At 31.3% G+C, this 14,746-nt stretch overlaps 1 protein-coding gene across 1 annotated transcript; it reads left to right on the top strand.

Moving 5' to 3' along the window:
- The first annotated feature begins 13,259 nt into the window (after window positions 1-13,259).
- Window positions 13,260-14,437, top strand: LOC105126480 (cytochrome P450 CYP736A12-like). Its single transcript, XM_011027347.1, has 2 exons — window positions 13,260-14,091; window positions 14,177-14,437. Exons 1-2 carry the CDS (start codon window positions 13,405-13,407, stop codon window positions 14,435-14,437), a joined length of 948 nt encoding a protein of 315 aa, XP_011025649.1. The 5' UTR covers window positions 13,260-13,404.
- The last annotated feature ends 309 nt before the right edge of the window (window positions 14,438-14,746 follow it).

The raw sequence follows: 14,746 nt of genomic DNA, 5'->3' as shown, positions 1-14,746 counted from the left end.
TTGGTAGTGGTGGTGATGAATCTTGCAGAAATTGAAGTTTCTTGACGCTGATAGGACGTGTGAATCTTGAGAGATGATAGGTTTTCTTGGTGGTTTTAGTTTCTCCTTCAGTTGGTGCAAATTGATTAAAAAATAATAAAAATATCCCTGTAATTCTGAAGGTCCTCTCCAAATGGGTGGCTCCTTATTAAATTAAATGAGGACTAGAATAATAACAAGTTACCTGCCTGCTCTTCGTCAAACGTTGGATCGAATTCTGTTTAACGCTAAAAAAGAAGAAAAAGTGCAACTATTTACAACCACTTTTCTACTAGCAATAAAAATTTCAAAATTAAAATATTTATTTAATAAGATTTACTAAGGTTTCTATATGCCAATAAATATCAATATTATTATAATATTATTTTTAAAGCAATTAGAGCATTTAAAAAATAAACATAGATCAAAACACTTGAGCCATCGAAGTTTATATATATATGATAAATTTTATATACAAGAAGAAGAACAATTTAAATTTAATTGAAACCATATAATTTGCTTGTATAACCCCTACTTCTCTTATATTAATATAAATTATCTCAACAAAAAAATATTATTTTTGTTTTTCTATATTATTTTTTTTTTCAAAAAATCATCACTAATATTAAAAAAAAATTCTTAGATGTTTTAAAATAAAAATAAAAAAGCATATAATCAATATTTTTTATCTTATTAAAATGTTAGGGTCAGCTTAGAGATCCCTTGATCCAACTCTTTGCTTGTTATGAATTTTTGATCCAATTCTTTGCTTGTTATGAATTTCTGATTAAATCATTTAAGAATTAAAATGATATAACCGGATTGATATGATTGGTCTAACTACTATTTAATTAATTTAATCAAAACTAGTTTTAACTTAAAAAATTATAGACACTATCTTTTTAATTTTTTTAATAACTATTAATATAACAACGCTCTAAATAAACTCGAGTTTTAAGGTGTGATTTAGATGACCTGATTGGTTGAGCCAAAAATTAATTTTCTTTTAAGATAAAATTTAAATGAACTTGATTCATCTCTTTTTTTTTTAAAAAAATTACTTTAAATATCTTATAGTTTACTCCATTTTACAATATATCTTTATAGTTGTGAAAATTATAAAAAACATTCTGAATTTTATAAATTCACCATACTTTACATAGCATAAAAAATAATCAACAAAAGATATCCAAGTAATTAGAGGTCTACCATTATTTTTTATTTAATTACTAAAAAACCCATAATGCATCAAAATCATCAAGCACCTACAATCCAAACACGCCGAAGCATCAACTTTGATTTTCTTATATGTATAAATTAAATTGAAAGAGATTATACTTGATCATTAAGACAAGTTGCAACTCGCGATACACTAAGCACGATCAGTTGAATTCATATCTGGTTCAATATTAAATTGTTCAATTTCCATTCTATTAATCGCAGAGAAGCGAAATCTGAGTCTATATGGGCTTTTTGTGCTGTTGTTGCAAGTCTAAATTACAGTATCAGTATTTAACTATGAAATCAGTATTAGTAATTATTGATCAAAATCTCAATGAACAAATTGTTAGACAAAATTAGGTCTTTGAATTCTTTGAGGTGTGAGGATTATACAGAAGGTGTTAAACAAGCTAAGAAGAAAAGAAAGCCATTTGCGTCTATAAAGAATTTGGGCATTTAACCTGCAGAGGGATTGATTTTTCTTGTCAATGGAGAGCAAGAGAAGAAGTCATGGAGAGAAAAGAAAATGGGATTGTTTGTCATTTAGGTTGTTTATATATATGAGGTTGTTTGTGATGTTATGTACAAGGGTATATTTATCTTTTCTTTTAAATTTAAAATTGCATTGATCTAGGATGTTTTTGTAATTTTTAAAATTATAAAGGTAAAGTGTAAAATTAAGTCAACTATATGATGTTTATAGTATTTGTTTTTTAAAGAAATACCAAATGATATTTTAAATAGATTCGTAATGAATCTGTCCAAACCTTGGTCATAGCTCTTATTAGTTTTAATAATAAAATTTATTTTTTTTGTTTAGTTGAACAAATAACAATGTAAAAAATAAGATTAATGATATTAATCAAAATTTAAATTAAAAATATAATATAAAATAAAAATACAAAAAAAAAATTTAAATAATTTTTTTTAAAAAAAAACAAGACACTTCCAAGCCTAGCGTGCTAGGCTAAGTGTGCCTCACAGTAATCCCAAGTCCGCATGTCTTGGTTAAATTTTTTTTTCCGTGTAAGGGGCAAATGACATAAATGACATATTGTTAATCAATTTTCTTAAAAAGACAACCAATATGTTTTTTTGAGCAACAAACAATGCTTTGATCAATTCAAAACATTATTTTTTATTTAATTTTTATTTTAAAACATTTTAAAAACACTATAAAAACTCTAGAAACTCATTTATGATCTTAAATTTAAAAAAAATATAGTTTTAAAAAGTAAAATTAACTTGATATAAAAAAACTCCTGAAGATTCAATCTATTTTTCAAGATGGAAACTAAGAAACATCTTAATGAAATATCTCTTGCCAAAAAAATTTGTTGAGCTTTTCATAGCTAAAATCTTATTCAACAAATAACATTCTTTCTTTTTTGTCATTTTTTGAAAACTCTCTCTCTCAAAAAAAAAAAAAAACAAAAAGGATCAAAATAGTAACAAAATAAAGTCTTGAATCAAAATATTTAATTTCCAAACTTAAAAAAAAAACAAAAAGGAACTTTAATAAAACTCCTGGTAAAATTTAGAAAATAAAAATGAAGGGACCATTATATATATATATATATATGTATAATAGGAGTGCTTTTTTATTCCTTTCATTTCAATTATGATCTCCTAATTTTTAATCTCATTCAAGTAATAAAAGTTAATAAATTAATGCAAAATCAAGAATTAAATCAATGACATTGTAATTTATCAAGACCATGATAATTTTATATGAAATTAAAAAATAATTTTTGCTAGGTAGCAATGTGTAATTCTAGGACTTGGATATCTAATTTCTGTTAGAATCATAGCTTGAATACCATATATAAAGAGGAAAAAAGTTTCCCCAATTGATGTTTTTTTAGCTATTTGATAAGCCCGTAAGATTTCATTTAACATTTCTACTAATTATGAATTGGTCTCATTAATTTTTTTTTACCTCACTAAATAGGATTTTATTTGTGAGTCTGGCTTGGCTATTTGTTTGAGGATGCAATATAAAAGAAAACCAATAGTCTATATCGAGTCTCTAACATTGTTATCTCATTTTATGATTGTTAATGCTTTATTATCTGTTAACAAGACTTTGAAATGTCCAAAATGATATAAAATATTCTTTTAAATGAAAGAGATTACTTTGGTGGTGGTTATGTCTGCCGAAGTCCATCCTCTACTCATTTTGAAGTGGCCAACCACTACTAAGATGAATTATTTTTTATCTGTAGCTTTGGGAAAAGATCCAATATATCCATTTTCCACTAGAAGAAAGGTCATGAGAAGGCTATAGCCATCATCTGTGTAAAGGGTTGCGGGATACCAAAGCATATTTTTTGGCACATATTGCATTGTTTAGCCAATTCAGTTGTGCCCTAGAGTATAGTTAACTAATAGAAACCTACTCAGGTAGCTTGGGCAAAAAAAGCTCTAGGACCTATATAGAAACCATATATCCTTTCATGAAGTTCTTTGAAAACACATGTTTTATTTTCTAGCGATAGGCATTTAAGGAGGGGAGCTAAGGTGGATCTTTTTTATAAGACATCATTAATTAAGCAATACTCAGCTTCTTGCCCGGTCAACCAAGTGACCTCAATTCTATCATAGGATATTTTTCTAGTAAGCAAATAACATCTAATATGGGTTCTCTAATCCTTGTCAAGAATGACTTGAGCAATCACTAGTACTTTTTCACTATAGTTAACTTCTCTAAAGTTTTAATCCATATGTTTGGAAGGAGCTCTACTGAGTTGAAGCTTGCAAGTTTGGATAAGAAAAATTTGGCTAGTGGTTGGCTTTCTTAGGTATGCAAATGATTATAATCTTTTTGCTTTTATCTTTTTTGGAGAGATAATTTCAAACTTTCTGGAGATACTTTAACATGGTGGACTCTTTAACATGGTGGACTCTTTAACCTTATATAATCTTTGACATTGGCCTATAACCAGCTGAGAGGCGCTATGAACATGGAGGGGATAAACATTTAAAACCTTTGCAAACCCTATTCTTGCCCAAAAAGCTTTATACTCTACTATATTGTTAGTAGCTAAGAATTCAAAATGAACCCCGTAGGTATATTCCTGTCCCTTTAAACTCCTACGCATTATCCTCGCTCAACTACTCTTCACATTGGAGGACATATCTATAAATAATTGCCATGTGGAGGTTAACAAGGTTTATTTTGAGGAAACTATTGGCTGAGGAATGATGCTTCAAAACTTGATAGAGATTGAGATTCATGAAGTATGGATTTCTTAAAAGAACACTCAACAATGAAGTATGTTAGACCTTGTCTCTTTATAATTAGTATGGGCTAGTATTGGAGACCAAACTCTCCTAACTCAATTGCCAACTTCACTAAGTGTCCTAACATGTCAAGTTTGTGATGAATTTGTTTGAGGGAATGATCTATCAAGATAATGATCTAGTGAGCTTGAATGTAAGGCCTCAACTTTCCAGATACAATAACTATAGCCAAGGGCTATCTTATCTACTTTCAAGTATCTTGTTTTAACATCTTGAAGGGTTTTACTAGAGTAATACATCGGGAGTTGAATTTCATTCTCCTTTCATACTAGCATTGCATTGACTATGTCTATTAAGCCTAAATAGAGAAAAAAGATTCTCATACTTCTTGACTGACATAAAACCTTGGGAGATCAGAGGTAAGCTTTGAGCCCTTCAAAGACTTCTTAATACTCGAATGTTGATTTAAAGTTAGATGTATTTCTCAAGGTTTTTAAGAATAAAAGGCTACACTCTCCAAGATGAGAATAAATTTGCTAAGGGTAGCCAACATCCCTATGAGACGTTGAACCTTTTTTTACTAATTGTGAGGGAGTAATATCTAAAATGACTTGGATTTCTTGGGGTTGGGCTCTATCCCCTTGTTACATACTAGAAAGCCCATGAACTTCTCTTTTTTAATGACAAATACACACTTGAAGGGATTGAGATTCATTTGATATTAATTCATAATGAAGAAAAAACCTTTTCTAGGTTTATAAGATGTTGCTCAAATGTCATGTTCTTCACCAATAAATCATTCACATAACCCTCAATAATCTTTCCCAACTAATGTTTTAAAACTTTGTTCACCATCCATTAATAGGTGGCTCTCATATTTTTTAGTCTAAAGGGCATGACCCTATAACAAAATATCAATGCTCGATAAAGAATGATGTCTTCTCTTTGTGATTTAGGTGTATAGGGATTTGATGATATATAGAGTTAACATTAAGAGAACTGATGAATTCAAAATATGCTGTGGAATCCATCAATTTATTAATCTTAGGAAGATAAAAACTTTTAGGCAGACCTTGTTCAAATCTGTAAAATCCACACACATTCTTTATTTGTTGATGTTTTTACTCACAATTACCATGTTTTTAAGATAATCTAGGTATATGAACCCAACAAGAAGTAACTTTCTCAATTTTTTGTTGTTTCTCTTTATCTCTTTCACTTTTAAAACTTTTTTTTCCTAACAAATAGGGGAAAAGGCTGGGTTAACCTTTAATTGATATGTGGCCACCTGAGGGTTGATCCCAATCATGTCTGAATGTCTAAAAGAAAAATTAGTTTTTTGGATGGTAAGGAGCCTTTTAAAGCTTGTTCTTAACTTGGATCCAAAGTAGATCCCATCTTCATGGTCACCTTTTTTATTCTTGTGAGGTACTTCTTTCAACCTTTAACAACCTTTGTCCTTACTTTCACTCATTCCTTCACAAAATGTGTTGGTCTATTAACAAGGCCTTCTCACCCTTAAGACATGAGGAGGCATATTGCTTATAAGATGTTTGGTTGCCTTGCATCATGGCCATACCATTATGAGTAGGGAATTTCAAGGACAAGTATCTAGTACTGATAGTTGTGTTTATTTGGTGGATAACAAATCTTTTTAGGATGGCATTGTAAGACATACTCATGTTAATGAGCATAAGGGTCTATTAGAGAGTTAGGCATTTAGGGTAAGTCATAATGGTAAATCTCTAAGGCGCCCTTCACTATCATTGTTATACTTGTGATCCCAATAAGGGGAGTTTTTATAGGAATTAATCTTAAGGGATCTATTCTTATTTGTACCATTACATTACTAGAGAGAATATTGACTACACTAACATTATCTATTAATATCCTATAGATATGGTGATTAGCTAAGACTGTTGAGATAACAAGACCATCTTTATGTGGAAAGGTTACCCCTTCTTTGTCTTTTGGGTAAATATAAAAAGTTCATGCCACATATTTAGAAAACAAGAAGTAGTAAGGATTTGCTTTCTGTATTTTTTTTTTTACTTCTACTATTACCTCTTACCAAGGTTCCACCTAAAATAACATTTATCTCCAACAATACTTAGTTGGGTTGGTTGAACTCTTCTCTACTTTCCTCAATACAGATATCGCTCTTCATAAATTATTGAATATAGCCCTTGGCTATCAAATGCTTAATCTATTTTTTTAAGATATATCATTGTTTTTTATAATGCTCTTTATCTTGGTAAAACATGCAATAGTTATTGGATGCGTGTGTATAGAGAGTGACTTTCATTGGTGGAGGATATTGGATACATTTCTTACCCTTAATGTTAGGTAGACTTTAATGATAATGGTGTTTAAGAGAGTGGAAAATCTCTTAAGATATGTAAGCCAATCATGAGATGACCCTATCTTGTTGTTTTTAGAGCTTAAGTCCCAAATCAGGAAATGATTCCTCCTAGAAGGTCCTTTAGGTTGGTTATACTTATAAAACCAAGGAGGTTTGTGTTGCAACACACTTGCCTCTTCCACCCATATATGATTCTCCATGACTTGCTTGACTTTAAGTAAGTTTTTGTTAGATCTAGCATATAGGTTTCCTTATAGAGTATGTTCCCTATCCCACTCCATAGGTCTTTAGTACACTTCATCATATCCAAATATTGATACCACAGTGTGAGGTCTAATGTGAAATTTGTTATGGATTAAATTATAAAAAAATTTAAATAAAAAATGAATATTTATGAGTAATATGGAATTTATTGAGCGACGTCAAATTTTTCTATAGGTTACTTCTTTCACCTCTTTTGATATCAAAGTACCTATAGTACTAGTTAATATTTAGTTACTTGAAGCTCATGTAGAGGCATTTACAACAAGATCTGTCATTTTGGCAGGAATTTCTTTAAAATTAGGAACCTATATCTTTATTTGTTTTTTTTTATATCTCTATGAATCTAAAAACTCTTTCTTGCATTATATTATTTGGTCTATGTACCGGAACTAATAATATTCGAGATTATACATGAAATATCTTTTTTTGGCTTTATCTTTAGCCCTATGTCTCTTATCCCTAGAGGCTCTTCCTCTATTAATAGGGTGTTTTTTTTCATACTTGACCTACCTATAATAATAGTCGATTCAGCTATGACTAAGGCATCTCTTCAACTTTTTTAACCATGGACATTAGAACACATTCGATAGGTTATGTCTCTTTGACACTCTATTCAACAACCTTCTCTTAATTATTAACTGACTTAAAACCAACTTCTAATCTTTCTAGTTCTTGCCTAACATTAATAAGGAAGAGACTACCTTTTTTCACCTATATCTTAAACCTTCACCAATAATTTCTAGGTTCAACAATTGGAGTATGTATATGCATCTAGGCTTTAGAGGCCACTAGCTCAAGCAACTCCTCTTCTTTGAACATGTCCTTGCCAAACCTTTTCAAGTATGCCCTTATGGATTCATCATCTAGCTAGGTAACCCCAAATAGCTTTATAGAACTCTATTTTGAGGGTATGCTTGTATTGACACATGCCACCAACTTAGTGCAAAGATCTCTAAATCCTTAAATAGCACTTTGTTCTGAGTTGTTATACCAAGAATGTATAGACCCTATAAAGGTTGTAAAGAATATCTTGCATATCACATCACTCTTATGAATTAACAACTATAAGCTACTACACATATTTTACACATGTTTTCTTTGATGGACAAGACCATCATATTTATTCAAGCTCATTTTTATAGAGATATAGTCTTGAGGAATTCAGATATTTAAAACTTGTCTAGACAGGGGAGGGCTCCGCATTTGATGAAGGTTGTAGGCATCTTTTTAGACGCGCTTAAATGTTAACTTCCTTTCAGCTTTTTGTTTGTTTGGTTTCATGGAACTTGAATATTCTGGTGCGGAATGATGAGATTGGTAGCTATTGTTGTGATGTTTTGGATTAAAAATATAGGAAATGGCAATAAAGCCCTTAAAGGCTTAAAGAGTAAGTATAAATGAATAAGGGGTATTGTAGTAATTGAACAATGAGTTGATAAATATAAATAGGAAAAAAAAAAAGAGACTTGTAAATTTTGAGAGAGAGTTGGCATGAGTGAAGGGAGAAAGAAGAAGAAGAAGAGAAAAGAGGGAAAGATAAGGGAAATAAAAAGGAGTTGGAGGAAAACAACTTTAAAGGTAAGATTTAGGTTTCCAAATTTATAAATGTGTTCGTTGAACTTTAAATTTCAGTTTTGATGAATTTTAGGGTTTTAAAGATTTTATTTTAGGTTTGATTGATAAATTAATTTAAATGATATAGGGTTGATTGTTATAGGTAATTGATTATTTAGTTGATTTTGAGAGATTGTAGGTAAAGATGAAGATTTGAGTTATGATTTGTGTAAATGATGAATTTTGATTAGAAATTTGGAAAGAATAGTAGGTTTTCTGTTGAAATTCTGGGTTTGTGATAAAATTTTGGTTTGGTCCCTCAATTTGTGAAAATTACTGTTTAGTCCCTAAACTTTGAAAAATTACAAATTGGTCTTTGGAGCATATTCCGAGATTTTGAACATAATAAAAGATGAATTATGGGCAGAATTTCTGAATAGTTATGAAATTTTAAAACTTTCAATTTGGTCCTCTAATTTGACAAAAGTTACAATTTAACCCTAAAAATTTGGAAAAATTCTGGAATGGTCCCTAGAGCATAATGAGATATTCTGAACATAATTTATGATTAAATATTGTCATAATTTCAGTATATTCATGGATTTATGATATTTTTAGTTTGGTCCTCCCATTTGACAAAAATTACAATTTGACCCTAAAAATTTGGAAAAATTCTATAATGGTTCCTGGAGCATAATTAGAGATTCTGGAAAGAAATAAGATATAATGGTTCCTGGAGCATAATTAGAGATTCTGGACAGAAATAAGAATGAATTATAAACATAATTCCACTATATTCATGAATTTGTGATATTTTTAGTTTGGTCTTTTAATTAGATGAAAATTATAATTTGGCCCTAAAAATCTGATAAATTCTAGATTGGTACCTAGTTGTAATATTAGCTTTCTCAGATTTCTTTGATGAATAAATGAGGGTTATTTAGTGAATTATTACCAATTTTGTTTTTTTATTATAGATTAGATTTCAGAAAAACCGTTTAATTTTAGGTTTTTTAAAAAATAACTAGTTTAGTTTAAAAACATTTAGGGTTATGGAATAGACTCTTAGTTAAGTATATTAAATAGGTTATATGTTCTTTTGAGTCATTCTTGAATATGTTTCATTTGTATTTAGATAATCCTGATATTCTGCCGGCGGGACATCGGTAGGATTTACTTTGGTATCAGCTTTGAGTTATGTTTTTTTTTAAGTCAGGGGAGGGGATAATTGTTCATATGCATGAGAAATATTATAAATATTTGATTTGTTGATATGAATTGGATCATGTTTCTTGATAATATACATGTTGATTATTATCCTTATTATGATAAATCATGATCAATTATTGAATCGAAATTCTTGATATGTACCAGTAGATGATAAATCATGATCAATTGTTGAATCTAAATTCTTGATATGTACCAGTATATATTTTAAATTAACTTTTGAATTGATAACTTATTATTTGATTGATGTCATGCGTTGAGCCTTGAGATATAAAAATATCTATTTAATTATGATTATGAACCTATGGTATGTTAATTAGAATACCCATGTTAATAGAGTAATGTTAGTCTTTGTGCACATAGTATCTGAACCCTAGTTGGTCAAGGGAGTTACCAACCTGTGTGGACTAATCATCCCATAGTATGGAGCCTTATACTCTAGTTGGTCAAGGGAGTTACCAACCTGTGTATACTTATTGCGTTTTGATTTTCTGATGAGCTTTACCTTATGATATTCTTGTTATGACCTATTTGAGGAACCTTCCTATAATAACCTAAAGCCAATTGTATATATATTTCTCATTGTTGTATTACTTCATGTGTGTATGTTGAACATTATCTACTTAATGAGTTGTTGAATTCACCCTCTCATTATTTATCTTTTCAGGCTTATAGCTTGTCAGTAAGTTATTTTGTTAGACCTCAAGATCTGCTCATTTATTGAAATTTGTATTTTTCTTTATGTCTAGTTAGCGCTCCACAACTATAAATTTGTATTAATCCTTGTATTAATACAATCAAATTATTATGAAGTTAATTTTATTATTAATGCTGTGTTGAACTCTGATTGAGTTGTTTAAAAGATAATATTATATGTAAGTTTCGGTTCGCATAGGTATGGAATTTTGAAGAGGAAGCTTACTATTATGAAGTTAATTTTATTATTAATGCTGCGTTGAACTCTGATTCAGTTGTTTAAAAGATAATATTATATGTAAATTTTGGTTCGCATTGGTATGGAAGTTTGAAGAGGAACCTTACCTATGTGCCAGTCATGGATCTGGGAATCGGGTCGTGACAATTACCCATCCCATGGTAATGAGAAGTAACATGCCTTGAATACCCACTTTATGCAAAGGTATCATGATGATGGGAGCGATCCTTTATGGGACTCGATGAATGTTGAGGGATGACACTTTCTCAAATGTTGTTTTGCCTAGAATTTTCAAAGTAGCATAATTGCTTACGTGTATTGGGAGCGACTTTTTATGGTGGTATTAAGGCCTATGAGGTGTCAAGACTTGTTAGGGTAACACAACTCGATTTTGCCCCTACGTAGCTACCATTGCTTGAATTAGGAGTTGTACTTAATTAATAAGTTGTTGGAAATCTAGATGGGTAAAAGTACCTGTGTTAATAGGTAGATTTGTTACGCATCCAAGTTCGAGTGTGGAGCGACTTTTTATGGTGGTATTAAGGCCTTTGATATTACTAAGGGTGTCAAGACTTGTTGGGGTAACACAACTCGATTTTGCCCCTATGTAGCTACCATTGCTTGAATTAGAAGTTATACTTAATTAATAAGTTGTTGGAATTCTAGATGGGTAAAAGTACTTGTGTTAAGAGGTAGATTTGTTATGCATCCAAGTTCGAGTGTTTATTGGTTATTCGTCATGGAATGATCTTGAAATGTCATGTATAAATAATAATAAAAAAACTGATGGTATTTTTTTTTTGGTTTTCCCATAAACAATGACAATTGATGATTTTAAAAATTTGATGTGCTTTGGAATAAGGTATTTTTGGTGGTTGAATTATATATTGATAAAATTTCCATTCAAATGACTATTTTCTCCAAAATAAAGGAAATTGTCTCTTGATGAATAATTCTTGATACCTACAAAAAGTTCTATTTTGGGGAATTTGAGGAATATGCAATATTATAGAAAAAATGAGTGATAAATATGCTTGTGAGCCTTAAATTATAGTAACAAAGTGATTTTTGTGTTGAATATATATGTCTTTTGAATGTGAAGTCTTGAACCTTTTTATTTAGGTAGTTCATGGGGTATTTATAATTCTTAAACCTTGATTTGTTTTTAATGGAAGATCTAAAGAATAATTTTATAATGATAATATTTATGAAATATAAATATCTTTTATACATGTATTAATAAAAAAAAGATATCTTTTACACATGTATTACCACTAGAAGAAGTAGAATGGGTTTAAGACACACACTAGGTCTAAGAACATCAAGCCATGCTAATGGGTTAAAAATAAAGATAATGACCTAAAAGAATGAGACATAACCTTTGAGACTGGACTTGAGAGCAAGACTTGAGCACAAAAAATGCTGCACGCAATCAGCACGGGGCTCGCGCTATGCGAGATAAAAGAAAAGGCCGGTAGCTTTCACGTCATTTTCATTCCAGCAATGTTCATTTAATTTTGCAATAATATAACTCATGTAATACAATAGAAAGCAGCCCATGTTAACGTACAGAACAAAGATTAGAAATTGGTATCTCAGCTGTTCCTGGCTTCATACCAAAAGTCGAAATTAGAAAGAAAATAATATTACAAGGGTCTCAATCTGTCCTTTTCACTTGGTAGGATATGATAAAAAAAACAAAACAAAGAAAATCTCAAAGGTAGGGTAAGAGCCTAAGAAAGAAGAAGCTATTTAACTCTTTCTAATAGATCTCTATTGGCCATACAACAATTTTTATCGAGCAGAAGAAGCTAAAATATCACTCCCTTGAAATAGTCTAGATCGGCTAAGCTTGAACAGCACCTAAAGAATATTCAATTGTGGTTTGGCTTTGGCTAGATAATAAATCTCACTAAATTTTGTGGTTTGGCTTAACTTTCCCACGCATGACTAACTGTTCATATCCGGCTAAAAAGTGGTTAAAAATATAATAATGGTTGAAAATATTTTTTATTTTAAAATACACTAAAGTAATTTTTTAAATAATTATTTTTAAAATTAGCACATCAAAATAATATAAAAATATAAAAATATATTAATTTCAAGAAAAGAAAAAAGAAAAAATATTAGATTTTTTAAAATATTTTTGAAATAAAAAAGAAAATAATTTCAAGTAACAAAATGAAAAAATTTCATTGAAAAAAAAGAGAAACAAACAGACGCTACATATCCCAAGTGTCTATGTACCACTCTTACAAGCCAGAAAGCACACCTCTATACTCACATAGATGTCTTTTTCTTGATTTATTTCCTCCTACTAGTGGAATTGGTGGAACCAAACTGAGACAAATAATTGAGTTCACATTTTCACAATTGATCCCTTTCTTCAAAAGAAAAAAACAAGAAGCGATTAAAACAAGGACATTGAACTTATCCCTGTTATAATCTACCTAGTTACGACTATATGTAGCGTCTTCTCTTTATTAAACAAGAGTTGGATTTAAGTTTGCTTTCAATAAGAAAAGCTTGTTATAGCTCACCACTGGCACATAGAATCCAACCTTAATATATCAAACATAGCATGGCTTGGATATTAACCACTCTAGCCTTGATTGCGCTCGCTTTCTTCCTCCGAGCTTGGCTGTCGAAAAGAAAGATCAAGGACGGCAAGTTACCCCCAGGGCCAATAGGATTTCCTATATTTGGTTGCTTACATTTGCTAGGGAAGTTCCCTCACCATGACTTGCATCAACTAGCAAAGAAGTACGGCCCTATCATGTATATGCGGTTAGGCTTGGTGCCTACTGTAGTTGTCTCATCGCCTCAGGCTGCCGAATTGATTCTTAAGACCAATGACCTCGTGTTTGCTAATAGGCCACCAAATGAGGCTGCGAAGCATATCTCTTACGAGCAGAAGAGCTTATCATTTGCTCCATATGGCACTTATTGGCGCAACGTGCGCAAGATGTGTACCCTTGAGTTGCTTAGCAACCATAAAATAAATTCTTTCATGTCCACGAGGAAAGAAGAGCTTGACCTCTTGATTGACTACATTAAAGATGCTTCTCGTGAGCGTGTTGCTGTTGATATTGGTTCCAAGGTCTCATCTCTAAGCGCTGACATCAGTTGTAGGATGGTTTTTGGAAAGAAATACTTGGAAAGGGAATTTGATGAGAAGGGGTTCAAACCAGTGATTCACGAGGGCATGCGTTTAGCAGCTAGTTTTAACCTGGGTGATTACATCCCTCCAATTGCAATTCCTCATCCCGCAAAAAACACGTGTTATTTTAAACGTTTGGGCTATTGGACGCGACCAAAGTGCTTGGACTGATGCAAATAAGTTTATTCCAGAGAGGTTTGCTGGGAGTAACATAGATGTTCGTGGACGCGATTTCCAGCTTCTCCCCTTTGGGTCAGGGCGCAGGAGCTGCCCTGGAATGCATTTGGGACTAACCATGGTTCGGCAAATTGTGGCACAGCTGGTGCATTGCTTTGATTGGGAGCTTCCTAACAATATGTTGCCGGAGGAATTGGACATGACTGAAGCGTTTAGTCTTGTAACCCCGAGAGCAAACCATCTGTGCGCCACTCCTACCTATCGCCTTCACCTCTGATTATAGCTTAAGCAATGTTTCGATTTCTAGTTCATTAATATTCTCTGATGGAAGTGTGATCATGTAGGGTTTGTCTTTAGCTTTATGAATGGAATGTCTATAGCTCTTTTAGTAAACCACCAAGAAGGTTACTACGTGTTCCTATCAAGAATCCATGGTTTATGACATGCATGAATCATGTAGGACTCGTTCCATATGCAGGGGATGTGAAGAAACATCAATTGCTTGAGGATTTGGTTTAACTATAGCTATTTGAATTCCTTGTTTTAAGTAGTTGAGGTCGTAAAATTAGGAGATGTTTTTTTCTTA

The sequence above is a fragment of the Populus euphratica genome, unplaced genomic scaffold, assembly GCF_000495115.2.
Source record: "Populus euphratica unplaced genomic scaffold, PopEup_1.0 scaffold78.1, whole genome shotgun sequence".
Taxonomy (NCBI): Eukaryota; Viridiplantae; Streptophyta; class Magnoliopsida; order Malpighiales; family Salicaceae; genus Populus; species Populus euphratica.
Note: the sequence above shows the minus strand (reverse complement) of the source record. Positions and strands in the feature narration are given on the sequence as shown.